The sequence below is a fragment of the Podarcis pityusensis genome, assembly GCF_964106645.2.
Source record: "Podarcis pityusensis genome assembly, chromosome: 10".
Lineage (NCBI taxonomy): Eukaryota > Metazoa > Chordata > Lepidosauria > Squamata > Lacertidae > Podarcis > Podarcis pityusensis.
In genome coordinates this window covers 45,269,625-45,295,683 of record NC_138035.1, presented here as the reverse complement: position 1 = coordinate 45,295,683, position 26,059 = coordinate 45,269,625, and the positions used below count along the sequence as shown (strand labels likewise).

The window sequence follows — 26,059 nt, the reverse complement described above, 5'->3', positions numbered from 1 at the left end:
AGCAGAATGACCTAAAAACCAATTTGTGCCATTGAGGTAAATAGGGACAAGAAATTGTATGTAGGGTTGCAGTCTTAAGTTGTGTATAAATGTTCACAAATAGTTCTAATCTATGGGTGTTGGTAGATGTTCATTTGATGACACCCATTCTAGTTATTGGGTAAAAAGGACTTCTCCATCCAATTGTTTTCTATATTGTATTTCATTCTTCAGGTTTAGACACAAGTACTGGAATGGTTGTCAACCATCAGACAAAAGATGCAAAACACATATCTGGAAAACCTATCCTAGATAACAATGCGGTGAATCTCTTCTCCTCCGTAGTCATTGCTTTGTTGTTGCCGGGAGCAGCATGGGGATTTTGGCCAAGAGGCTGAAGTGAAAGCATTGACTCCCATATATTTTATAAAAACAAGCTATGACCTAAAGGAGTCTATACAATGCACTCTAGACTGGAATCTGTTTTCCTACTACTGCTACACAGGCCACGAGGAATCATCAGGCTATTGAAGCTACACTTCTGTAGCAGCTGCTGTTACTGTAGGAAAAGTAGACTGGAAAGAGGCAGTATTGATTTGACATCGCTTTGGTAATGGAATACAGTTCTGCCTGAAGTTTCTTCACCTGCTGCTTACAAGGTTGTATGCTTGATCTCAATTCATTCTCTACCATCTAGTAATTTATTGAAGGAAATGGGAAACTAAGGTGTTAACCTGTCACTGAGTACAGCTGTGTTCACAATCAAAGCAATGGACTTAACATTATACATCTCCTAACTTCTTATTGTATTGCAGGATGTGGAAAACACTTTTGAGGTGGTTTTCTCTGTGCACCATCAAAAGGTGTTGAGGCAGTTAGGACGCGAATGTTTGAATGACTTCATAAGATCAAAACCTTTTTTCTTTCTTTCTTTTAATAGAACACATCAACAAAAACCAGCCTTTGAAAGAATCTGTGTCGTTTCTCTTCGAACTAAAATGTGATTGTTCTAATAACACTAAACTATTGGTGTCTAAAGTTTAAAAATTGGCAGAAGACTTGTTTTGGCCCATATCTTTAGCTATTCTTATTAGCTATGGTTTTACCCGAGCATATTGAACAAACAGCATTCTTTACATTCATTTCATTTACTTCTGTTTAATGTTGCATGTTTTGCTTTTTAAACCTGAAGGAGGTGGCAGCCTGCAGATTCACTTTAGTCATCAATAAATGCAGGTTTCTTTTCTTGACCATGCAAGGTGCACAATCCGGAACTGGATTTCTGATCTTTCAGAAACCTCATCTTTACACAGAAAGAGTAAACGAACTGTGGTAAAAGTTGTACTTCTGTATAACTAAATGCAACTCTTCTCAGGATGTGAAATTTCTCTTGTGCTAATGAAAACCTTTCAGGTAGTATGATTGTAAAATAGGCTCTAATATACTTTTGATTTATCTAGTTTGTTTGCAAACAGATGTGTTTTCTGTACTCTTATATTTGTTGTTTTACAGCAGTTTTATATTGGTCAGAGATGCTAACACTTTCAATCTGGCATATAATACTTAAGAAAACCTGTAGGATGTTATTGTTATGACCCACAAACTACTTTTAAGACTGTATCCATTCAGAGTTGTCAATATTTTCAAGTTGGTAGTTACAAATTTAACTTGTCAATGGGATCATGATCTTGTAAGGTAAAATAGGGGTCATTGCCTTACAAGGCAGATCACAAGAATATTTCAAAAGTTGGACAGCAAAACACTGGATGCCTTGAACTTCACTCGTTCACACAGTAATCAGACATTTGACTTTGTGAACATTCATTGTAGAAAGATTTTTATAGTGTAGATAGGATTACACTGGGCACAATAAAGTGAATATAACACCTCAAAGCAGCATGTAAATTGCACTAATGTTACAGAACCATTGTGAAAAGTTTGTGCTTTATGAGAACATGGAAAAGGTATAAAAAGAGGAGACAGCAAAGGGAGGCAAAAAGTGGTACCTTAGATAAAAACATTTATTGTATTTTATAGTAGAATGCATCAACAAAAGTCCACTTTAGAAAATATCTGTGCTGTTTTTGTTATAATTGCCACGAGATAGTTCTAATACTACAACATAATTGATGTCTAAAGTTTGTGGGAAGATGGCAAAGATATAAAAAGGGGGGGTTAAAAGTTGGAACTTGGAATAAGGCAAGAATAAATTGGTGGAACTGGAAAAAGAGCTGGCAGAGAAAAGCTCTCTCTGATGATGAACACATTCTAGCCATCGTCAGAAGAGTGAGAACACAGGAAAGTGTGAGCAAGTTGTAAAGGAAAGGGGTGTGGAGAGAGAGAGAGGATAAGTGGGCTGAGATTTAACAGTTTGAATGATTTTCTTTTTTCTTTTTTTTTTTACGTAAGAGGGAACATACATTTTAATATTCTTTGCCTCAGGGCTCTTCCTTTGAGATCTATAGGGCTATTTGTATTGAAAGTGCATATAGCAGTAATTTCTTTTCCAGATGAGAGCTTGCTTTATTAAATTATACCCATTTGAATAAATCTGACTTAAAAATTAAATCCGTTTTTTTGTTTTTATTGTTTAGCCATTACAACAACTTTAGAAAAATAATTAAAACCAAACTGAAGACAAATTGCTTTGAGAACACTCAGACATTATTATATGACAGCATCAGTTACTTTTATACTAATAAATGTTTCTGCCTTACCTTTTTAAAAGGCAGCTCTTCATTATCCTGAAATTATTATTGGAAAGCAAAGCAAATCTATCTTCTGAAGGATGGATAATTGTGATATACATTTTAAAGTCTGTAAAATATTTTTCTCTTGCACTCTGCATCTGTGTACAGTCAAAATAAATAGTGGAAAATATCTATACAAAAATCAGTCCAGGTTTGTACATGTCATGTATAGTGAGCTTTAAGCTGTTCTGTCACGTGCATTTTAAATTCAGTATTATAACATTTTCTATATGCATGTCTTCATGGAAAGAATACCACGACGTTACACTGGAATGCTTCTCAGTCTGGGTAAAGACATGCGGAGGACACAACAGTTCTGTTAGTTTGCTGCAGAAGATGGCTGCCCCCAGTACTGATTGGCAAGTAGCTTGTGAGGTTACAAAGAAGCCAGTAAGTTAAAGAATTGATAAATAAATACATTTTCTAAAATAAACAGGCAGCCTTTCAGAAGCCAGGCAGGGGGAACATGCTTTGCAAATGAATCAGATTTTGACTCTTAATATACGCACCTGTCATTTGAAAAAGTGCTGAGTTGGGAAGAAGCTGGGATCATCTTGCACTGAAGGTTTTCTTCACCCTTGTGTTCATTTTGTGAACATGCTCTTTGTAATATTACCGTAACTTACGTGTAACATTAGGTTAAATCCAGGCTTCATTGTCCACTAGTGGAAGCACTCTTGCCTGTGGGAGAATTTTGGTTCCACCAATGGAAGAGACAATTGCTGGTGTCATGTTCCACACTATTCTGGAGGAACTGTCTGGACCAAAGTTTTGGCAGGTGGTGGGGGCCTTGGGAGCAAGGGGAATCTGCAGAAGTCACTTCCCCTTGCCACTACTCGCGAACTCACATGAACTCTCATGTGAATGCTAAATAGTGGTGAAATGTTTCCAGCATGCCATTTAAGAGAGGTCACTGTATGAGGTCAGCTTATGATACGGATTTGGGTTTTTTGTGCTTTTATAGGCCTATACCCTATGTGGCATCCATTGAGTTTTGAAAACCTGCTTCAATATAACCATATATATGATGAATGAGAGAATGTGGTTCAGGGGTATGCATGCTGACCAATTGATCTTTTACCCTATGTTAAAGACTCCCTGCCCAAGAGAAACTAGGATGTTGTTGGCTTGTGGATGGATAATAGCTTTTGAAATCCTTTAAACTTGCACTTTAGACACATTGCCTATGGAGATCACACTTTCCCCCTCAGTAACATTCTCTTGTTAAACTGGCTTTACAGGTTTTTGTTGCACTTCATCAAATATCAGAAGGGCAAGTTGAAAATGCCTTCCAGCAGCAGGAATAGGATTGCTGCAATAGACACAAGCATTTTCTTGCACCCATTGTGGGAACCAGTTAGCATCCACAATGCAGAGTTGCTTCTCTTCTGTCTCCTCCCGTTCCCAGTATTATTTTGGAAGACTGCACATTTTTCACTTTAACTATGGGAAATAGCTTATATGTGAGAAGCCAAAATCCTTGGCTAGTGGTCTGTGCCTAGTTTGCTTAATCCCGGGTTGTGCATGCCTGTCTCGACATGTCTCTTCATGATTGCTCTGCTCTCACTGCACACCTGCTGCATGTTCTACCTAAGGGAAAACAACACCCACACAAACCAGACAGAGATGAAAGAACAACAGAGAAAATATGCATGAGGAGGAGAGGAGAGGCAATATTTTGGAGGCAAATGATTCCAAGGAAGAACGCCAGCTGTTCTCTTATTCTGGGGCACCCTCTTCCTTATTATTTCACTTGTTCTAGAGACCACATTCCTTCAATGAAAACAGGATCCAAGGAAACCGATACCACTTCCATTATTTTATTTGCTGGTATAAAAACAGCGTTAAAATCAGCAATACTGATAATTGCTGATTTTCCTGTATGCCCTGGTCTGATTTAAGCCCTTTTTTGAAGTGTTGAATTGAATGCTTTTGTTTAAAAACTGTGAAGAGACATTAATTCTATAATGATTCAGAGTGGGGAGTGCCACCTACTGGTTTTCTCATGTATTTTCTGGCAGGCCTGGAGCTGGAAAACTGAGGTGTGAAATCTAATTTGATCAAAGAAACCTTATACTGTACGTAACATTATGTCTCACAACAAATGTAACTGATTTGTAAGAAAGACTACAACCTGAAAAAAGAGACAAGGAGTGTACTTTTGTAAACCAAGAAAATATTTAATAAAAATAAATTTAAAAAAGAAAAAAGAAAAGACACGAGGCTTTAAAAATATGTTTGCTTTGCATTGTACAATGGGCCTGCTGTTCAGGAGATCAGCATGAGAGTGCAGATAGCATGCTGGTAGTGTGGGGCTTTTTACATTTATGTGTGTCTATATATATATTTACATAGTACTTTTTGTCTGTATAATTCTAAGCACCATATCATGGGTTCCCTGGTGGTCTCCCATCTGGGTACCTCAGGAGACCTGCCAAGTGTCCCTATTTTCCAGGGACCAGCCCCAGATTTACAGAAGCCATTGTGACACCTCCCTCTGCTGGCTCACTGGTCACCAGAGTGCTAAAAGGCCTGGTGAGCTATGGTTGGATCATTTCGCATTTGTTACAGGAAGAAGATAGACATGTAAGTAGGATTTCTCTCAGCATCTGCATTCTGTGATATTGAATTCCTCTTGAGCTTAGAGGCATTAGAGAGTACTAACTGTGAGCCCCATTTCCTTTTCTAGGCTTTTAAGGCTGAGAAAAGTCTTTTCCCGTCTGGGAAGAAAAAAAAACACTTTCCCCTCTCCCTGAGACTTTCCCTTTGCCCACAATCCCCCCTTCCGCCTGTGGACCCCTCTTTGAGAGGACACAAAAGATAAGACCCTTCAGCATATAGATATTGCTTCCAAAGTAATTTTAGTCCCTAGGTTTCTTAGGAAAGGTCTCTCTGTAACTGTCTTTGAGGCCTATTTCAAGGTTCAGAAAATAAACATATCCCATGTGGCTCTTTGTTTCCCTGTAGGCTCTGCAGACCTCCTGCCAATCTGATTTGGAGAAAGATGGCAGGAGGAAGAAAGAACAAAGAAAACATGAAGGTAATGTCTATTTCCAAGGATATGTTCAGGGTATATAAGTAAGTCCCTAAAACAGTTATAATTGCTAGCCTTCTCTTCTTTTCCATTTGGATGACATAATATTTGAAGACCTGGAGAGAGAGCAGGGGCAGAACAGCTTTTATACTGACACCATGAACCACATAATAAGAATAAGAATAAGAATTAATAATAATAATAATACCCCACCCATCTGGCTGAGTTTCCCCAGCCACTCTGGGAAGCTCCCAATCGAGTGTTAAAAACAATACAGCATTAAATATTAAAAACTTCCCTAAACGGCTGCCTTCAGATGTCTTTTAAAAATAGGACAGCTGCTTATTTCCTTGACATCTGATGGGAGGGCATTCCACAGGGTGGGCGCCACAACCGAGAAGGCCCTCTGTCTGGTTCCCTGTAACCTCACTTCTCGCAATGAGGGAACCGCCAGAAGGCCCTCGGCGCTGGATCTCAGTGTCCGGGCTGAATGATGGGGGTGAAGATGCTCCTTCAGGTATATAGAACCTGAGCACGGAGTTTGCCATCGCTCTCTACCAACGCTGGAACGAACCTCGCCATTTCCCCAGTGAGCGTGTCTCTTTCTTTGGGGCTGAAGGGAGCACATTTGCCCAACTGCACTCTGGCATACAGCACTCATGGTAAGGCAACCTTCTGAGAAACAGCTTTTCGGTGAGCAGTGCATGCTGTCGTGAACTTCACCTTACAGCTTGGACTGTCCTTCCTCCGACACGCTGAGGAAGCACCAGGGCTGCCTGGGTCACGGCGGGCTCTGGAAAGCCAGACACCATCTGGCCCAGCAGGAGAAGGGACAAGGGAAGAAGCGCCAGGGCTGCCATGGGAGCTGAGCCGGATTCCTGGCGCCACCAGGAGCCGGCCCAGCCCAACTATACATCACTTTTATGTCAGAAGCATATACTTTTAAAAAAGAATTGTATGCTGAAGCCCTGCGTGCATTTGCCTGGGAGTAAGCCCATTGAAAAACAATGTGCTTATGTAGGTGCATATGTAGGACTGCATTATTAACAGCACTTAAGTGAAAATCTTCAAAATAACATAATTAGCCTCTTGGAGAGAGATGTACAGTCATATTTTCTGGGTTTTTAGATTAATTTCTCAGTCAAAAGCTGTGGAGATTAGACATTCTTGAGCACTTCTTGTTTCTGATGGGGAGCTTTTCCTTTTCACCTTAGCGACTTTGGATCTATACTTCAGATGGTGAGCTGGGAAGCAGTTATTTTTGGATAGAATTTGGAAATTGCTTTTGATTAAGAGTTGGAGTTTTTCAAATGAATGATTCCCCCCCCCAATGTGTTCTTACTGGGAGTTGCTTCTTGTTCTGCTATGTGTTGTATTTGTAGATAGCAACTGTGATACAGTTTATCTGAAATTACCAACTATTTTCACCTTCAGAACATTTCCCGCCATCTGCCGAGACTCCCATTCCCATAAAGATGAACAATAGTGCAGAGGAGATAGATACGCAACTAGCTAAATAAAATTCTCCATAGATATCTTAAACTGAAACCCCTAGGATTCTAAAGCAATTTATGGCATTCTGTGTCATTGCTAGCCTACTTCTGATAGCTGTGTTTCTTGTCTGCTCAGGGATACTTCCTTATTTGCAGATCTTTGGTCCTTTGTTGTGTTATTGGATAAAGCTGACTGGCAGGAGAATAAAAGCAGGTATGCTTCTGCTTCTCATTACTAGAGATGCGGGTGGCGCTGTGGGTTAAACCACAGAGCGTAGGACTTGCCGATCAGGTTGGCAGTTCGAATCCCCGCGACGGGGTGAGCTCCCGTTGCTCAGTCCCTGCTCCTGCCCACCTAGCAGTTCGAAAGCACCTCAAAGTGCAAGTAGATAAATAGATACCGCTCCAGCGGGAAGGTAAACGGCGTTTCCGTGTGCTGCTCTGGTGCCGGTTCGCCAGAGCAGCTTCGTCACGCTGGCCACGTGACCCGGAAGTGTCTGCGGACAGCGCTGGCTCCCGGCCTCTAGAGTGAGATGAGCGCACAACCCTAGAGTCTGTCAAGACTGGCCCGTACGGGCAGGGGTACCTTTACCTTTAGTAGTGTACCACACTTTGTTCTCTGCTTCAGGATGGCAAACTGATATATGGTGTGATTCCGACATATCTGTGGATAGTCACAAATGCATAGGGAGCTTACATACACATAGAAGATTTATAGAATCTGGCCTACATGTGGATGGGAGAGGCAGGGAGCATCTGAGGTATGGCAACCTGCCATGTAGTGATCTCTGATGATCCACCAGACTGCTACAAGGGCACACGGCATTGTTTTGCTATCCCTGATACACAGGGTGAGCTAGAACACATGTTAAAGATTCTGGCAAAGAGGGTTCTTAGAAAACCAGCTACTATATTTTCCGATGCCCGGGCCAAAGAGACAGCATTCAAGGCTCAAATTCCAGCCATGTAGCCATTTCATCTGGAACAGAACCTGGTACCATTTCATGTACCTGGAACAGGACCTGCCTTTCGAATTGCAGACCTAAGAAACTGTGAACACTGCGCACCCTAAGCTGAACAACCTTAGAATGTTCTCCTTTCAGATGATTCTCCCCTCTGTCAGGGACTGGCAGGGCACTGAGGAGAGGGTGGAGGAGGCAGTGGGGAAGGGGGCAGTGATATATGGGGTTTTGTGCCTCCTGCGAGGCAGGAACCAGAGCTGGGGGGAAGCAAAGAGTCTGAGCAGGAGGAGATGGAGGATGAGGGGCAGCAGCTGGGGCAGGAAGAAGGCAGAATGCCCAGGAGCAGAGAAAGAGGTGGTGCCTGAGGGGAGGGTCAGCAGAATCTCCTCTGTCCCCCAGGACTGGGAGGGGAAGTTTGAAGTGACAGGCACAGCGGCAATTTCCCTGTAGGAGATGTTGCAGGTTGCTTACGCTTGCCCTGTCAGACAAGGGTACTTAGGTTTGGGTAGAGGCATGGTTCTGCTGTTGCTCCAACAATCCAGCTCAGATGCCAGCTACTTAGGCATCAGAAGTGTGTGTGTGTTCTGTGCATCTTAGGAGCTACTGTTAAGTGTGTGCTTTGTCCATAAAGAATTAAACTAACACCCATTTGTCCTTGGTCTGGTGCTGAGGACACATTTCCCCACTTCATAGCCATTTAGTCTTTACATACCTAGCACCCCACCCCCACCTCCACCCCCCAAGAGATGTAGACCAGTGGTGGGGAACCTGTGGCCCTCCAGATATTGTCATCTGACTGACTGAGTTTGCTTATTTCCTCCTCCTTACCTTATCAAACCCCTTTTCCTTTTGTGTCCCGTCTTTTAGATTATGTATCTGAGAGCAGGGACTATCTTACTACACATAGTTGCAAACTGCTCTGGTCGCCTGTGTTTGACTAAAGAGCAGATAAAAATGCTTTAAATAAAATAAGTGGCTTTTTAAAGATCTACAAAGGCATTTGAGCACTTTCCTTGTTTGTTAATGCATTTTTTAAATTAGAGATTTAATTATAAAATGCACTGTCTCTTTCAGTAGCAATTTGTCCATATGTAGCAAAGGGAACATTTTAGATTGCTTCTCAAAACGCATTAGCAACAATGCAGCGCAAAGGCAACAATATAAATCAATTTGCTTCTCCAGCTGACAGAGCACCTGGCTGTTCTATCTAACCATATTATTTAAAGGTCATTCCTAAAAATGGATTCTTCGCAATCTGTTTCTGGTCCTTAAGCTTTGAAAATGGTTCTGTGATGAATGACTTTCATTTAAAATAGATGGGTCTGATATAACTGTTTCTTTTGTTTCTATAAGCGTGAGTATAGATATATTGCTCTAGAAAGATGAGTCGCTGTGAGCAAGCAGATGCAACTGCTTAAAAGCTGGGTGTTAAAGCTGTGCAAAGTTAGGGTCTGATAAACCTGAACATTAGTACGTAATCCAAGGGCCAGGTCTTAGCTCAGAAGAGACTCATACTGGAATTTATAGCAGAAGGTACAAAGTAGTCTAAAAATGGTTGGAAGAAATGCACTAGAGAGGCAGGCAATTCTAGTTCTACAAGCAAATTCAGTCCCGCCTCTTCTCCCAGTAAAAGCAGCTTTGTACGAGCCAGATTCAAATCTCCTATGTCGCCTTTCATGTCTACCAACTTAACTGAGCCAAGCAAGCATTGCCTCCACCCCCCCCCTTAAGACACAGCCAGGTTAACATGGGTGAAGGCACTCCTTGAAAAAGCTGTCCCTAAACTACTTAGGGCAGGGCAGGTCCCAGTCTCCTGCCTCAAGCTGTGTGCATGTGTGGTCCTCCTTCAGGGGGAGTATAATACCATCCAATATATGTTGTATCTTTTGATCCAGATCACTGCCTCCCTGGGACTTTTAGATGCAAATGAGAGATCAAGATGCATGTCATCAGTACTGTTTTCCCCAGCAATTTCAAGCAGACATTAAATAGCACCGGGTCTGAACCAGAGCCCTACAGCAGCCCAAAAAACCATGGAGCAAAGCAAAAGTCTCCTCCTTAGGACCATACTTTTAAAGACAAGAGCCACTGCAATACCATGCTACTTACCGTATTTTTCTATGTATAACACGCCCCCGTGTAAAACACGCCCCCTATTTTGGGAGACTCAAAATTAAGAAAATGGGGGGAGATTGCCCCCGTGTATAAGACTACCCCCTTTTTAAACATTATTTTTCAGTAAAAAAAAACCTAGTCTTATACACAGAAAAGTACGGTAAACTCAGTCCAGCTACATGACCTAGGAGGGCACAGTGCTGCTGAGAGGTCCAGGAGAATTAATAAGAGTTGCACTCCACCCCCACCCCAATCCACTCCCCAGCATATAATATTAAGGCAGTTTTATATCACATGTGTTTCGACAGGGCAGGGGTGCCAACTTGAATAAAATAGGGGGGGGGCAGGTAAGCCCCACCCCACATAATTGATCCCATGACGTGGCGTATGCACACTATTTGAATGGCAATGCCCATTATCTTTGGGGAGGCCTGGCCCTCTCAAATATTTTATTGGTGGGACGAAGCCCCTTCTAAGAGTTGGCTCTTATGCAAGAGGGCTTCTACAAAACTTATCATAGGATTCCGCCATTTATCACAAAGGTGGGTGACAACAGGTGGATTCTGGATCAAATTCGGCTTGAAGTCCTCCCCTTGCCAAGTGCAGAGATCTTGGGGAGTGTAGGAAATAGCAGCAGATGGGAGCAGTACAGGGCAAAGGATTTTGCTTGCGCCTTCGAAAACAAGTCCTAGGCAAATCTAACTGCCCACACGTTAGCAATCAGGTTTCAGCAGCAGCATCTCCGTTTGAAGTAGCGGTGCGGGGGGGGGGGGAGGGTGTCCTCAGGATCGAAATCCCAAAAGCCGCTTCTGAAGCTATAACGATGAATCACGAGAGCTCTCCCTCCAATCCCCTTGTCACCGACTTCAAATTAGCGCTGGAATCAACGTCCGCATCGGGACTGGACTCCTTGCTTCATCGACTAACTTCATTTATTATCAGGGCATTTAATCTGTTAAGTTTTTGAAAGTTTTTGTTAATTTTTCTTTATTTTATTGTTGTTCCTTCTGTAAACCGCTTGGAGGTTCTCTTTACAGTCAAGCGGTGCAATTTTTTTAAAAAATGAAATAAATCTTCAATGGCCTCAATCCTGCGCACCCGTACTTACAACTGCGCCTCGTTACAATCAGCTGGACTTACACGGAGCAAGCGTTTCAGAAATGCAACACACGCGCCCACACACCCCTCTTCCCCGCCATTTTCCCCAGCCAGACGCCCAGCGACGTTTACAATGCAGTTCAGAGGCTTGACGATCTGCACAGCGCATAGCGAAACATCAGTCTCTTCCTCTTTCCCAGCAGCTGCTGCTGCCGGTGGCACTTATTCTTATTATTATTTAGTGCATTTATAGATTACCATTATTATTATAAATCAACGTGATTGAAAAGCAGCTCTGCCAGGGCGATGGGGCAATGTACCGCCTCCACCCACCCCCATGGAAGTCCCCGTCCGCAGATCCTGCCAGAACCCCAAGAAGCTCTTCTCCGGCCCCGCCCCCGGCTGCTTCGCCCCACCCACAATGGGCGGGGCTTCTTAGGGCCGCGGCACCAACGGCGAGCGTCGCGTGACCGCACGTCGCGTGACGTAGGAGGAAGAAGGCGACGCCATTAGAGGGAGTCAGGCTGAGGCGCCCCCCCCGTCCGGTAACAGGGAAGTGGGTGTCTCTTTCCTCCGGTGTCCCCGTCTCCTCCTGCGCGGGGCCTGCCTTCCCTTCGCCTCCTCCCCCACCCTGCTAGGAGAGGAGCGGGGCTGCGGATGTGAGGCCGCGGCGTCGGCGGCCACTTCGCTGCGGATGGCGGCGTCGGCGGCGACCTCTGGCGCGGGAGGCGGCGCTGCCGGCGGCGGGAGAAGCTTTTCCTTCAAGGTGGTCCTGCTGGGCGAAGGCTGCGTGGGGAAGACCTCGCTGGTCCTCCGCTACTGCGAGAACAAGTTCAATGACAAGCACATCACCACCCTACAGGTAGGTAGCCCGGCAGCAGCAGGAGGGGCGGCGGCGGCGGCGGCGAGAGGCCGCTTCGGGGGCTTGACCCCGACACGCTCGTCTGAATGCGGTGACGCTGCTGCTGCTTCACTTTTCCAGGCACGAGTTCTCGCAGGCTGCCGGGTCGAGGTTGGGTTTGATGAGTCCTAAGGGTGTGTACGCCTCGGCGGGGCTGTCACTTCTCGGTTATACGGGACTTCAATCTCTTTTCTTCCGAAGTGAGGAGTGGTGCTTTTAGGGCGTGAAAGTGTCGCAGAACAAGCCGCGAGCCTTTTCCTACCACAGCTAGCTCAAAGCCAAATAGTACCAAATACCTAGTAAACAATTTATGGTGGTGTTGATTCACAGGGTGGCCCTCTCTCCTCTGAAGGGTATTTTGCGTTATCTCTTGTGATGCTGAAATATGAGTGAGAACACATGGAAGCATAAAAGTTTTTTTTATTGTGTGTGTGGACCTTTGATGCTTGACAGATTTATGGGCGCTTGTGGAATCCTTTTTCTTTTCAGGTACCAGAAGTATATTTGATAAGTGGATTCTGCTTCACAAAAGCAGTCCCTTAGTCTTTAAGGTGCCCCACAAGAGCATGTGTTTCTGTGGTGCAAACAACTGGCATGGAATATGAACACATTGCATGCTCTATATATACTAACTATATATAGAGCAGTGTGTTGTGAAATCTAGGAGCATTGTATGCGTAGTTGAACCTATTTAAATCTAGTCTTCATATAGGTTACAGTGGATTTTTAAAGAATATATGTAGCCAAGGGACACTGAATAAGGCTGCTTACTTGGTGGCTGAGTACCCCATACACTTCCAGAATCACTTATAGAAATGATTTCACATGTCACATGAACAGCTTCTGTAAATCATAAGTGCACCAAACATGTGAAATGTGTTTTCCATGGTTCATAATGTGCTGTTCCAGTTTCTTTGAACAAAAGTAACTTTTGTGGAACCCCCCCCCAAAAAAAACAACAACCAACAACAACAACCCAAAGATTTAGTAACTGTTCCTGTATACTATCTTGTTACAAGTATTTGGGGCAAATGAGAACAGAAAATGAAATAGTTAAAAGGAAGGGGGGTCAATGAAATTGTTGTTCTGAAATGAACACATCCGTTTCAGAAGGTTTAAATCTGATTAGAAGTTTATTGATTCTTTAAAAAATCACTCGTTTTAAGGGCCAGGGAAACTTGCTGAATCATAGTTCCAAGTGAGGTGTTCACCAGAATTCTGTGTTCCTTTGAATTTAAATATTTTGCGTCGTGTACATTGACTCATTAGTTTGTGGTAACTTAGTTACAGTACAATTAGTGCAAGATCAAACCTGTCACTTAAATTACTGTGAAGTCATGTGTTATCACAAGATCCACCATACTGACAGTGGTGGTTTTTGAAGTTCACTTCTTAGAACTAACTTGTGGCCTCCTCCTTTTAAAAGCAACATCTGAAGGGAGTACTGTAACTTTGTAGTGTGCTACTTGTGGTGAGTAGCAGGGAAACAAAACTATTTATATTTGCTTAAATGCTCCTTCCAACATAGTCCTGCAGGTATGTACCTTCTGTGTTTCCTGTTGTTAAGACTGGGCGGGAGGGAAGAGGGACAGGCAGCTGTGTCATGATTCAGTGCTATTTCCCAAGCAAGGGAACATCCATCAATCCAGTATTATGTGACCACGTAGTCTCATATTACTCTGTGATTAATACTAGGAGCAAGGGAGAGATGAGTGCCCAGGATAGCTTGGTTTCTCTGGTTAGGGAAATACTGTACATCTTTTGCACTCTCCTTTGACCTAATACGATTTAATTTGGAATCATACATTAATTATTGTAGTTCAACAGCTGTGTTTGCTAGTGAAGACCTAGGTAGAGAGAACATAGAAAATTGAAAGAGACACGCTATTTATTTTCTTACTGTTTTTACTTCATCAATTTAAGAACCTAAAATGGTTTATGCATAATTTGGCATATAAAGCTGCACTGTGTGCTATAGTTACTAAATGTAAATGTCACGGTTTTAGTGAAACATTAACTGTAAATATGTCTGGTGTTGGAGTGTTTAATCATCTGTTAGCCCATGTTGTAAGCTGAGCAAGAAAGACCCTGCTGTTGGTTTTACCATAAGTGGCTGTGGTCTGTTCTGTGGTGATGCAGTTATGGTACCTAAGTTGTGGAACTGTCTTCTGTTGCAACTTTCTTTTACTAAAGGCACAACAATCTTTTGTTGACCTCCTTCTAATGCCTGTAAAAACATACCTGTTGCTTCTGACATTTCAGGATAAATGAGCTTAGGGCAGGTTTGTAATTTTGAGTAATGATTTAGTGTTGATTGATAGGTTGTATTTTTATTGGAATGTTTGTACACTGCCCTGATAACCTTCAATTTGAAAATACAATACAGTCGTACCTTGGATCTCAAACACCTTGGCTCCTGAACAAATCAGCTCCCGAATGATTGAAACCTGGAAGTGAGTCTTCTGGTTTTCGAACGATTTTCGGAAGCCTAATGTCCGGTGTGGCTTCTGATTGGCTGCAGGACATTCTTGTAGCCAATTGGAAGCTGCACCTTGGTTTTTGAACAGTTCCGGGAGTCGAGCAGACTCCTGGAATGCATTCTGTTCAAGAACCAAGGTACAACTGTACCAAGGATGAAATAGCAAGTTACTTCAAGGCAGGCCTGGCCTGGGCAGAGGGGTGGGGGAACAGGGTACAATTGCCCTGGGCCTTGAAGGGCTAAGCTGGCCAGAGGGCCCTGCCAGACTTACGCTGTCACGCCAAGAACGCTCTGTGTTTCCCAGTCGACTGGGAACTCCTGCCCCAGCCTCAGATAAGTTCTGCACAGACCTGCCTCAACATACTGCTGTTGGGTTTTTCCATTTGAAGAAAAGGAGTGATGGTGTGGTCAACAAAAGAAAACTTATATTTGGGCTTAAGTAATATTATCTCTAGAAGCAGCATGATCCACAGTAATACCTTCCGCAGCACTTTACACACCAAACAATAACTTTTATACAGTTAAGGCCCAGGTTATAGTCTGAATAAATATAAGACCACCCAGAAAAACAGGATATAAATATATAAAGCAAAAGTACCATCAGTCTACAATAGAGAGGAACTGTAATTAACTTTTTTTAAAAAATACAAACTGCTGCAAGCTATATAAAAATTATTATATCACTCACCAATTTCTTTCTGGAAAAATGGAAGAAAATAGTTTTTGGGAGATGGGGAGGAGGTAGAGAATGAGATGGGGAAACATTTTTTTTCCATCACAGCTCCAGCAGCATACCTCAGTGGCAAACAGAAACTAACACATACATGTGTTGAGGCCCCAAGTTAGGAAAGGCCCGTGGAGTCAATTGTGAAGCTGTGGGCATCTATCAAGTACATTTTGTTCAGTCTTTGGAGTTGCTTCTAAGTATATTGTGGAGAAACCAAGCTTTTAAATGCATGTATAGCTCTTAAAATTGATGCTCCTGATTGCATTTTCTTCTTAGATAGCTATACTCTGATACAAAATGTTAAAAGAAGTTTTACCATTTGAGCTGATTTTCTGTGCTGTTACTGTTACCCGTCTTCATGGTATGACAGTTTCATAATTGACTATTTGTAAGAAAACTGTTTACTTCTGTAAATACTTATATTGACTTCCATAAAAGTATATTATGGTTGTTAACAATGAAACATAAAAAATAAATAATAAACAAACAGAGCAGCAATCAGGTTAGGACAAACTTGGCATGCTGGTATTAAATATAAGCAAAGGCCTGGAAGAAAAAGTAAGTTTTTAGCAACACCAAAAACTGGTATTGTTAGCCTTGCCTTAAACATATGCCTCTTGTTCACTATATTCTATTTGTGCAGTAGATAGATATCTTTATCTCATTGTAGATAATGCATTGAGTGCACTTTTATGACTGTAATTCTGCTGAATTTCTTCAACACATCATGAATCAGTTTTACTTTGGCATAAGGTATTTAATGTTCATATGTTCTTTATTGTAGGCATCTTTTCTAACAAAGAAGCTAAATATTGGAGGAAAAAGAGTAAACCTTGCAATATGGGTATGTGTTTATTGATTACATTTCTTGTGTGTCTAAAGATAGAACTCTGTTTATCATACCAAAATATCAAGGCGTATCAAAATAGCACTGACTTTAATTTTACTAGCTTAAAAAAGAACTAACATAAATGTATTTGCTTCATGCAGGATACAGCAGGGCAAGAAAGATTTCATGCACTGGGTCCTATTTACTACAGAGACTCTAATGGAGCTATTTTAGTGTATGATATAACAGATGAAGACTCTTTCCAGAAGGTAACTATACCCTTTCCATTGAAGAAGTAAACTCAAAAGCTTCCATGTTGACCAGATTTTCTTGAAACTAATACTGTAATCATTTTTTTTTTTATTTTTTGCTATGGAAATGAGTACAGTGTAGGATTTGAAGAACTTTTCATACCAGTTTGGTTTCATGTAACGGTTGTGCAACTTACCTAAAATCTCTTTGAGCTGCAGTCCTATACACTTACATACCTGCTGATTAGACAGGGATAGGATTGCTTTCAGTGTAGGAAACCAGGCGAGATGGGAACTTCTACCTGCTTATATTTTAATGTAAGATAGATTTATGCTAGATTCTTTTCTGTCCTAGTGCTTGCTATAATCCTGAAGTGAAATAATAGAAATTTCTTTTCATTCTTGCAGGTAAAAAACTGGGTCAAAGAATTAAGAAAAATGTTGGGAAATGAAATTTGTCTATGCATAGTTGGTAAGCTTTTGGTTTTCCACACCTTACTTTATGACTAGGGAATCTTGTTCAGTTTAAGTGCTAATTGTCTTTTAAATTATTGTGCAACACTTATCAAACTGTTTCTCTACAGCTTCATAAGGGTACACAGTTGTGTTTACTATTGCACAGTAAAAAGAAACTATATTTGTGCACCTTAAAAGTGAAGTGATAGTAAAGCAGAAGGTTAAATGGTGGTAGCAATAATGCGAAAAGCTTCCTTGAGCAAAAGATGACACATTTCTAAACATTTTGTAATCCTGATAGGGAATTGTTTCCTAGATACCCGTGTCCAAGAAAACAATGCAAAACCTCTTTGGGAACATGATACAATTTACTTAGTATTGCAAATGTTTAGATTGGTGAAGGATTTCCAAAAGTAGGATTATACTACAGGTGATACTGACATTTCATGTAAAAAACTTCAGTATCTCCTTAAAACTGCCAACCACTGTTGCATTAACCACAGTTTCCTGTGGAATTGCAAAAGTGAGCGCATCTTGAAAAGTTCTTGCCTCTACAAACTGTTCAGAGTGGAGGAATGTGCTTTTTGCTTTTTTTAGCGGCAGTGTAAAGGGCTGCAGAAAGGTCTTGAAATCTTTCTGTCCACTCCCACTGCATAGCAATCTCATAAACAATCTTGGGTGGTGTGAGGTTGTTGAGCTAAAGGTTGTTAACTGGCTAACAATTGGGTGGATGTAGCAGCAAAGAAGCTAATGTCTCATGGGCTTGGAAATGGAAAAAAGAGGCTAGAAATACTGAAAATATTGAGTAGAAGTGCTTTCTCATTTTTTGGACAGGTAACAAAATAGATTTGGACAAGGAAAGACATGTCTCTATTCAAGAAGCAGAAACGTAAGTTGAAGTCTCAGTTTTAATAGCACTTTGAAGATATTATCATTCTTTTCCCAGCTGCACTACATTTGGTTAACAATAGTTCTGCCTGAACTTTGCACAGTGTATTCTTCATGGTAGTGTGACTCCTGTTTTTCTCAGATTTAAATTTCTGGATTCCATGATATATTTTTAAAATTATGTTGCTGGTTGTGGTGCATCATCAATTTTTTCAACAGATTGCTGCAATCCAAACTGCAAGTCCCTGAGAATGAACCCCATTGAATTAAATAATAATAATAATAAAAATAGAAATAAATAAAATAAAATAAAATAAAATAAAATAAAATAAATTATTTGTACCCCAGCCGGAGTTAGGCTCAGAGCAGCTAACGTCATATAAATAATACAATATGCATAAAAACAAACAATCAGTCGATTAAATGCATCCCAAAATTAATTCAAATAAATTAAAATTAAAGTTAAAACCAGACAAATGACAATCCTCAGGTTAAAACTGAAAGCGGTTAATACTTGTCAGGACCAATAGGGCTGACTTCTCAGTAGAAATGGTTAGTAGAAATGGTTAGGATTGCCCTGTAAATTATTTTGGGCTTGGCTTTGGTGAATGTTTAACAGTAACGCAACAGCCTATTGGTTTTCTGTGCCCAGGCATGGGAGAGAAGTGCTGGCTTATATTCCTTTATAGAAACATGGGATGAAGTGCTCTAGTTCTTTTTAATTTTTTAATAAGGTTCTTATTTACTTTTCATGGTAAATAAGGTTCTTATTTACTTTTCATGGTACAGAAGACACATTTTGAGTAACAATAGTTACAATAGCAAACAACAAGCAACTTGTCCCAATAAAATTACAAACTTTGTCATGCTATGTAATAAAGCATGACAAAGCATGGGTTACTTTAAAAGATCCCACCACATTTTCCCATGAGTGTTGCGTGCATTCTTGCCACAGTATGGACAATTTATGTATTCAGTAAACATTTGCCTTATGTTATAAAAACAAACAGGAATTGTTTTGCCCTTTGCCTCTCTGACCTGACATGTTAATTTCTCAGCAAATGATACTGACCATAAGGATTCCTAGTTCTTGAGACTACTCTCTCCCTTCATAATACAGAAGGGTGCCCTGTATCTTTCTAAGTGCTCCTTGCACTCCTTTTCTTTGCTAAGCTTCTGGCAGTTCAGCCCTTGCCCATGTGTGACTGCTCCAGGTTCTGGATTTCCTTCCCAACAGAGGTCCATCTAGCCCCTTTTCTGACTTTCTGCCAAACGGCAAAACCATTTTTTAGAGTGGTCATGGGCCTCCGTAAGCTGACTTGTGCAGCCACATGCTATGATTTGTTCAACTGCTTTTACGTAGTTCTTAATCGGTTTTATTGATGTGTTTTTACCTGATTTTTGCATTTTGCTATATCTATTTTTCTTTAGGTTGAAGCTAGTGGTGACTACACAATGGAATGGGGCTTTGGCTCATGCAGTGGGACTTCCCCTTTCTTTCTTCTGCCTACAGTGTCCTGCATACCTTCCAAAATCTGCTTTATATGATTGGGGATGGGTCCAAAACTGATCGGGGAGGAGGTTTGAAAGGGAAGTCCCTTTGCATGGGCTGGTTGGGTTCCAGCCTTTGTAGCTTACTATTAAGTCACTTTGAGAACCATCTGGTGGAAAGATAGTTTAACAAATAGCCTTCATATTAATTAACTGCAACTTCAAACAGCACCTACTTACTTACTGCATTTATATCCCAGCATTCTTCCAAGGTGGTGTCCTTCTCCCTCTCTCCATTTTATCCTCAACAGCATCCTGTTGAGGTAGGTTAGGCTGAGGGACAGTGACTGGCCCAAAGTCCACTCAGTGAGTGTTATGGCTGAGGGGGGATTAGAACTGCAACCTTCCAGCTGTTAGTCCATCAGTCTGAACATTACATCACATTGGCTCCCAACTTACTACCATGTTGGCATTTTCTGTCTCGAGACAATGGACTGTGTCTCTGGGGGTGAGGTCAAGCTGTCAGAGAATCACAGCACCCGCTGTGGTTGCAGAAACCAGTAACTGATGCCTCCCATGTTGTTTTTGCTGCAATAGCAGCTCTGAAGTGACATCTCTGGAGCGCAAACCTGGGCAGTATGTATGGAGGTCCTAGGGTGCCCAGATGACAAGACACTCCACCCCTGTCTTGCTGATGTGGTCCAACGTAAAGCCGAGCAATATATTTGGCACCAGCTTGGCTGCAGGAGTACTGGAATGAGGCATACAAGATGCCATCCAACCGTCTTAAGGGACTCCATGTCAGATTTGTGTAGGGTTTACTCTTTCGTCTTTTCTTCTCCTGAATATGTCCTGCAAGGCTACTAATGTACATATATTCCATCTATTTCCTCTATGCTGGATGCTGAAGGAAATATAAGTTTTATACTTAACTACAACATTCCCTTAAAATGTAGAATGATGTTTGAAGATTGCTATTGTTTTTTAGTTGGGAGCTAAAGGCTTTCCTTATTTCCAGGTATGCAGAATCGGTGGGAGCAAAACACTATCACACATCAGCCAAACAGAACAAAGGCATAGAAGAACTCTTTCTTGACCTGTGTAAAAGTAGGTTATTTTGTGTTGAGTTGCTAGTTATGTTACTGCTGTGAAATTGGGAAATTTTAATTGCAGCCCAAGTGCAACCAGTATTAAAAAGGGCTACCTGGTATAACTTGTGTTTCATAAACATTTAATCTATTTAGATGTAGCTAGCACAGCATTTCTGTCCAGATGGATGTTTTTGCTCTACATCAGGGTGAGGAGCCTCTAGCACACAGGCTAAGCTTGGCCCACCACTGGGTCAAACCTGCCTATCTGCCAATAAGCTATCACTCTGAGGGGAGGTAGACTGATGGGCAGAGAAGGGCAGGGTTTGATTTTGCATTGACCGTGCATGTTGGCTTCCCTACTGGGAACTGGTGTACACAGCAAAAACAGTAGGATTTAATCTCTGCTCATCAACTGACAAGTGGAGATTAAATCCTGCTCATTTTTGCTGTGTGTGCCTGTTCTTCTGCTGATGTCAGATATTCCGTTTTGAAGTCCTGACTGTTGGGACTGCAGAGTGCAGTGCAAGGCTATTTAAAAGCCCTTTTGCAAACAGCCATACATTGCTGTTTAAATCTCTCACTTTTGGAAATCTATAGAGCACCATGGGGCTTTTTGGAAAAGGGCTTTCAAAGAATCCCATGTTGCACAAGTCCAGACAGTCAGGGCTTCCAAGTACAGCAGCATCTGATGCCACTGTGACACTGGGTGTTTAATAGGTGGATGACCTTGCCCACTTGTCAAATTTGGTCTCCAGGAATGTGGAAATAAGGATCTGGCCAGAAAAGATTCCCTACCCTTGCGCTACATGAATGTTAGTCACTATGCAGTTTTGAATACTTCTGCACATTGTAGGATTTTATTGCATGTTAAACTCTTACTACATTGAATTGGCCATCTTTCTCTTAAATAACATCTGCTTAATCTATACATCTAAGTTCCTAAAAGGTAAAGGTAAAGGGCCCTACTCAGGTGGATTATTGTATTTCAATGAAAACTACATCTATGTTAAAACGTTGAGACTTAAGTTGTGTTGTCACCTCTTGGCCCAGGATTTTAAAAAAAATTGTGCTGGATAGTCAAGTTTTTCAAAAGTGGAGGTTGGCAACTTCCTGGGTAAAATTGCCCTGGGCTACAACACTTTTCATTCTACATCATAGAACATCCATATTTGAGTTACTGTGTCCCAGTTGGATGGTGAAATTTTCCTCTGGTATGGTATTGTAAGTAATGCCCAATGGACACCCAAGTCAAAGCCTGAGGATTTTTTTGTACAACCAACAATACTGAAAAGTTGTTGCTATACTCACTGACAGGTGGGACTGCTGGTGTTGAATTATCTATGGCTAGTGATCTCCAGTAAAATAGTAATTTACCGGTCCCATTTACTATCTCAGGGTAACAAAATGCATTTTTAATTGAATAAATTTGTAGGTAAACTTGTGAGCTATTATTGCATCTGAACTTGTACAACCTCCAGCAGCCTAGCTGCTGAACCTTATGGGTTGGATTTAGAATTGGTTACGCTTTTGTAGTAGATAGTCATGATTAAGTTGTCCCATTCATTTCAGTGGACCTTCTCTAAGCATAAGTTAATCTGAATCCAACCCTTTATCTTGGCCTAAGAACATACTGGGCATTTAACATTAGCCTTCCATTTATAAATATTAGGATGGCTAGCTTGCAAATCTGTCAGAAGTCTCTCGCTGCTGCTTCTTCTGTAAAACATTATGAATATGCTAAACTGAACCAGAGTGACTAATCTAACCTAATGCAATATCCTTCAATTCTAGGAATGATAGAAACAGCGCAAGTCGATGAGAGAGCACGAGGCAATGGTTCCAGTCAGTCAGGAACTGCAAGGCGGGGAGTACAGATAATTGATGATGAACCAGCAGCTCAGACCAGTGGAGGCTGCTGCTCATCTGGATAATTGTATAAGACTGTGTATCTTGCCCCTTAGTGAAGACTGCCGTATTCAAAGTCTCATTCTTTATCAGTGGAGAATCGGAATTAACAGTATTCAAAATCATTTCTAACAATTCAGTACCATTAAGTGCTAAACTAGTGGAGTATGTGACCAGAGAATTGGCATTTTCTACAATGGTTAACAAAGCAAACCAATGGCCTTTTTACATAGTTCTTCAATAATGAATAATATTGCATGTGGGAAAGACTTATGGCTTCATTTATATTTTAAATGAGATCATTATTTAATAACTTATATACACTATTGGAATGAGACATTTTTTGCAGCCCTTTGTATTTTGTGGTAGATTGAACTGTTATCACTTCAAAATTGCAAATTGATTTCTTTTTAATTAGCAGATACTGAATACTATTTTTGCAGGGTTGGTGTCAACCTATAACTGTCTGACTACTTTGATATATTCATTCTGTACTCCATGCTGGTAAAAATAAATTGTAAATTACATATTAAATATTTTATCTGCTTTTACAAGTGCAGGTGCAGAAATATGTACATTAGTCTTGTCAGTGATTGTGAAGTGAGTAACAGCTGGTGAAAAAGAAACAAATTTCATTATTGACTGCTCACTTTTATCCTTGCTAGATTATGTCCATTCTTTTTGCTTGCTCTGAAGTTCACATATTTTGGGAGAAACTTTCTGGCAAGTATAGGTCTCTAAACACATAAGGTCTAAACATCTAGTTGGAATGTTGTGATTTGCTTCTACACTTGTTTCTTCTAATAGAAGTTTGACATGCCTAAAATATTGAACTGCTTTATAGCTGCTTTTGTCACACAAGAATTGAATCTTACAAACTTGGCTGCTTCCATCTGATAATCACTAAGCAAGACCTGATCACGAAACTTCTGTTCTTTTATCCTTGCTTCTTCTTGTCAAGCTTTTCTTCCAGTTAAAGAAATGAAAATAAGTGAAAAATAACTTGGCTGCAACAGTTTTCTTTGGGGGTTTTTTTAATAGGCCATTCAGATTGGAAAGAACGCAATGTGTTTTGTATCAGCTTTGTTGAAATCCACTTGGTTTTTGAATAGGAGGGATTACAAATAAGAATATAGAAAGTATCTTCTGAAGGGACAGAGATTTGGAAAATAACCTGGAACTGTTCTTGTATTGGAACTAGAAGAGTAAAGCTAAAGTAGAATGCTAAAGAAAATTTCACTGAAGGTATTATTTGGTAAATGGGTATATGTTGGTGTGGAAATGGAGTACATGGTTTAGCCTTAGAAAACTGGCTTGTGTGATCCTCATACTAATGTCACGTGGTGCTTTGAATTTTCAGTAGTGCAGTGATCGATATTCACATTCAAACCTAAAAATAAAGGTGCACTGAGAACTTGATACCAACCTTATTAACTTCACTCTCCAAAACCTGGCACATAAGCTTTAAGGTTATTAGTCTTCTAAAACATTGCATGGATTTATTATCTTTCACAAGTTGTATGAAAATCAGGTGAGGCTTATGAGAAGAAACTAGCTGCCACACATGGCTATAATCTATTTAATATGTACATTGTACTCTGTACCCTTGACCTTAATTGTAAGTTAGATGATCTGTTAAAGTGCATCTGTTTAGTTTGGTTACTGTGACTTAAACCATGTGCTGCTGTAAGCTACTCTATCTTCATTAAATATTCATATTTAGTACCTTTTACTTACAACTACTTTTCTCTAGTGGATACTGTTTAGCATGGTAGTAACAAAATGGACATAGGCTCAAACAGAGAGGGGTCTGAAGTTTTTTGAGAAAGTAAGGCTTCTTTCCGCCAGTTCTTTATTTGCATTAAAGTTAATGACTCTAAAAGTTAGTCTTTGGCCCTTGTGACGATCTCAAATCAAACTGCAAAGTAGGATAAGAAATTAGTGTATCGGTCTGAAAATCCTATGGTGGAAGAATAATTCCAGATGCTTCAAGCAGCACCTTCCTGCTTCACCAGTCACTTAATTCGGACTGGGGTTTGGGAAGTCTTTGTAATCCTGAAGGTAGTTAGATCCTTAACAGAAGCAGAACCCATCTTCAGAAATCTATTTTAGGTACGATTCTGAGCCACCTAACATAACTGCACCTTGATCCTAGTTTACTGCATTCTTGCTCTCCTTCAGCTGGTTGGTGGTGTGAGTTTCATTCAGAAGCATTTGTCAAAGCTTATCACACTTGTCCACAGGAGTGTTGCATGAATTTAGAAACCAGCATTCCCTTTATGTTTTGACAAGTGCCAGACTTTCCAAACTCAAACACAGATGAACATTGGGTAAGACAAAGTTGTGGGTTCATTTAATGGTTAGATTGATTAGATTTTTTCATTTTACATACTTGTAGGGCTTCCATGTAGGAATGCGCAGTAACACTTTATTCCATTAATAATAATAATAATAATTTTTAAAAAATATTATTATGCTTTCCATCTGACTGCCCCCCCACTTCATTACCACCACTGAGAAAGTCTGTTCCCATGTTGGCAAAGGTGATAAAAAAGCTTTTTTGCCTGCTGTCAAAAACATAATGATGGTGCAAAGAGTGCCTCTTTGGGGAAAGCATTCCATAAATGGGGAGCCACCATTGAGAAGGCACATACTTGTGTCACCAACCTTAGCACAGAAAAGGGCCTCAGATGACAAATGCAGGGTCCAGATTGGTTGTCCCTTGGATTAATTATTTTTCCTAGAAATTTTATTTGTTTTTTTAAATGTCAGTATATACCAAATGGGGACTATTCAAAGGGAACCAACACTAGTTCAGATTAATTTAGTTACTGCCAGTTCAAATGTTTACTCCATGTTAACTTTTCATTCTGTATTTTTTGTTCTGTTCTCTTGTATTTGTGCATAGCATTTGGGGGTTGTGGTGGCATTTGTCACTGCAAAAATAGTTCACTTGTGCAGATTCTTAACACATTGCAGTTGGAAGGAAAAATAGAAGGCATAAAGAGGTCTGTCATGCATGCTTGTGTGAAGTAAAGACATACAGAGGGGTAATTGAGTAGAGGATAGTATATTAGAGTCCTAGTGGCAGGGCTGAAGTGAAATGAGTCACCTGTTTTCCCCAGTTCAATACACTGTTACAGAATCATTCTGAAACGAATGATTAAGCACTGCCTTGTAAATTAGGGCAGGTCCTAATAGAAGTGGTTATGTTCCTACTTGATTTTGCAATTGCTGTCTGTTCTGAAATGAATTTGAGTCTCTTCCTCACTGCACACTCTAGTGTGAAAGTGCATGAACTATAAGTCCTTCAGACATGCTAATATGGACCCATGAAAGTTGAAACCATATTCTAGAAGCGATCTCTCCCCTTTAGAAAATAGAGATAAATGCCATGGCCATAGCCATTGACCTCATCAGCCAGAGTGCTTGGCTGATTGAACTCTGGACATTCATACTATAGTTGTGTAAATAAATAAATAAAAAAGGTTACCCAAATGGCTGCTATAAATGACAGGATAATTACTTCAAGTTATTATCAGCTAAGAGCTGTAATTATTTTCTAGTTGAAAAAAACACAGTTTAGCAGTGTCAGATTCACTAATACTCC

General features: G+C 40.8%; 3 protein-coding genes across 7 annotated transcripts in view; all 3 read left to right on the top strand.

Annotated features, from left to right (window-relative positions):
* Positions 1-2,547, top strand: part of TMEM19 (transmembrane protein 19) — a 30,432-nt gene extending 27,885 nt beyond the window's left edge. For all 4 annotated transcript variants that reach the window (XM_080971182.1, XM_080971183.1, XM_080971181.1 and 1 more), the window contains one exon: positions 214-2,547. In XM_080971182.1, coding sequence (XP_080827308.1) covers positions 214-377 — 164 coding nt within the window. In that variant the 3' untranslated portion in view covers positions 378-2,547. The remainder of the gene's footprint in view (positions 1-213) is intronic.
* Positions 2,548-2,673: 126 nt separating this feature from the next.
* Positions 2,674-11,667, top strand: LOC308457404 (uncharacterized protein). Of its 2 annotated transcripts, none has more exons than XM_080971202.1 (4): positions 2,674-3,119; positions 5,697-5,769; positions 7,393-7,470; positions 10,114-11,667. In XM_080971202.1, the coding sequence occupies exons 1-4, from the start codon at positions 2,889-2,891 to the stop codon at positions 10,146-10,148; spliced, it is 417 nt and encodes a 138-aa protein (XP_080827328.1). In that variant the 5' UTR covers positions 2,674-2,888; the 3' UTR covers positions 10,149-11,667. The 2 variants fall into 2 exon arrangements, with proteins under 2 accessions (XP_080827328.1, XP_080827327.1); XM_080971201.1 differs by lacking the exon at positions 10,114-11,667 and adding an exon at positions 9,086-10,091.
* A 244-nt stretch (positions 11,668-11,911) lies between these two features.
* RAB21 (RAB21, member RAS oncogene family) lies at positions 11,912-24,181 on the top strand. The gene is made up of 7 exons (XM_080971197.1): positions 11,912-12,293; positions 16,323-16,382; positions 16,529-16,636; positions 17,027-17,090; positions 17,909-17,963; positions 20,472-20,560; positions 22,336-24,181. Exons 1-7 carry the CDS (start codon positions 12,126-12,128, stop codon positions 22,473-22,475), a joined length of 684 nt encoding a protein of 227 aa, XP_080827323.1. The 5' UTR covers positions 11,912-12,125; the 3' UTR covers positions 22,476-24,181.
* Positions 24,182-26,059: the final 1,878 nt, after the last annotated feature.

Coding starts and splice junctions, on each gene's coding strand:
- RAB21 (XM_080971197.1), top strand. CDS start 12,126: ATGGCGGCGTCGGCGGCGACCTCTGGCGCGGGAGGCGGCGCTGCCGGC. Junction 16,383..16,528: donor GAGTAAACCTTGCAATATGG/GTATGTGTTTAT, acceptor TGCTTCATGCAG/GATACAGCAGGGCAAGAAAG. Junction 17,964..20,471: donor TCTATTCAAGAAGCAGAAAC/GTAAGTTGAAGT, acceptor CCTTATTTCCAG/GTATGCAGAATCGGTGGGAG.
- LOC308457404 (XM_080971201.1), top strand. CDS start 2,889: ATGTCATGTATAGTGAGCTTTAAGCTGTTCTGTCACGTGCATTTTAAA. Junction 3,120..5,696: donor GTGAGGTTACAAAGAAGCCA/GTAAGTTAAAGA, acceptor GTTTCCCTGTAG/GCTCTGCAGACCTCCTGCCA. Junction 5,770..7,392: donor AGAACAAAGAAAACATGAAG/GTAATGTCTATT, acceptor TTGTCTGCTCAG/GGATACTTCCTTATTTGCAG.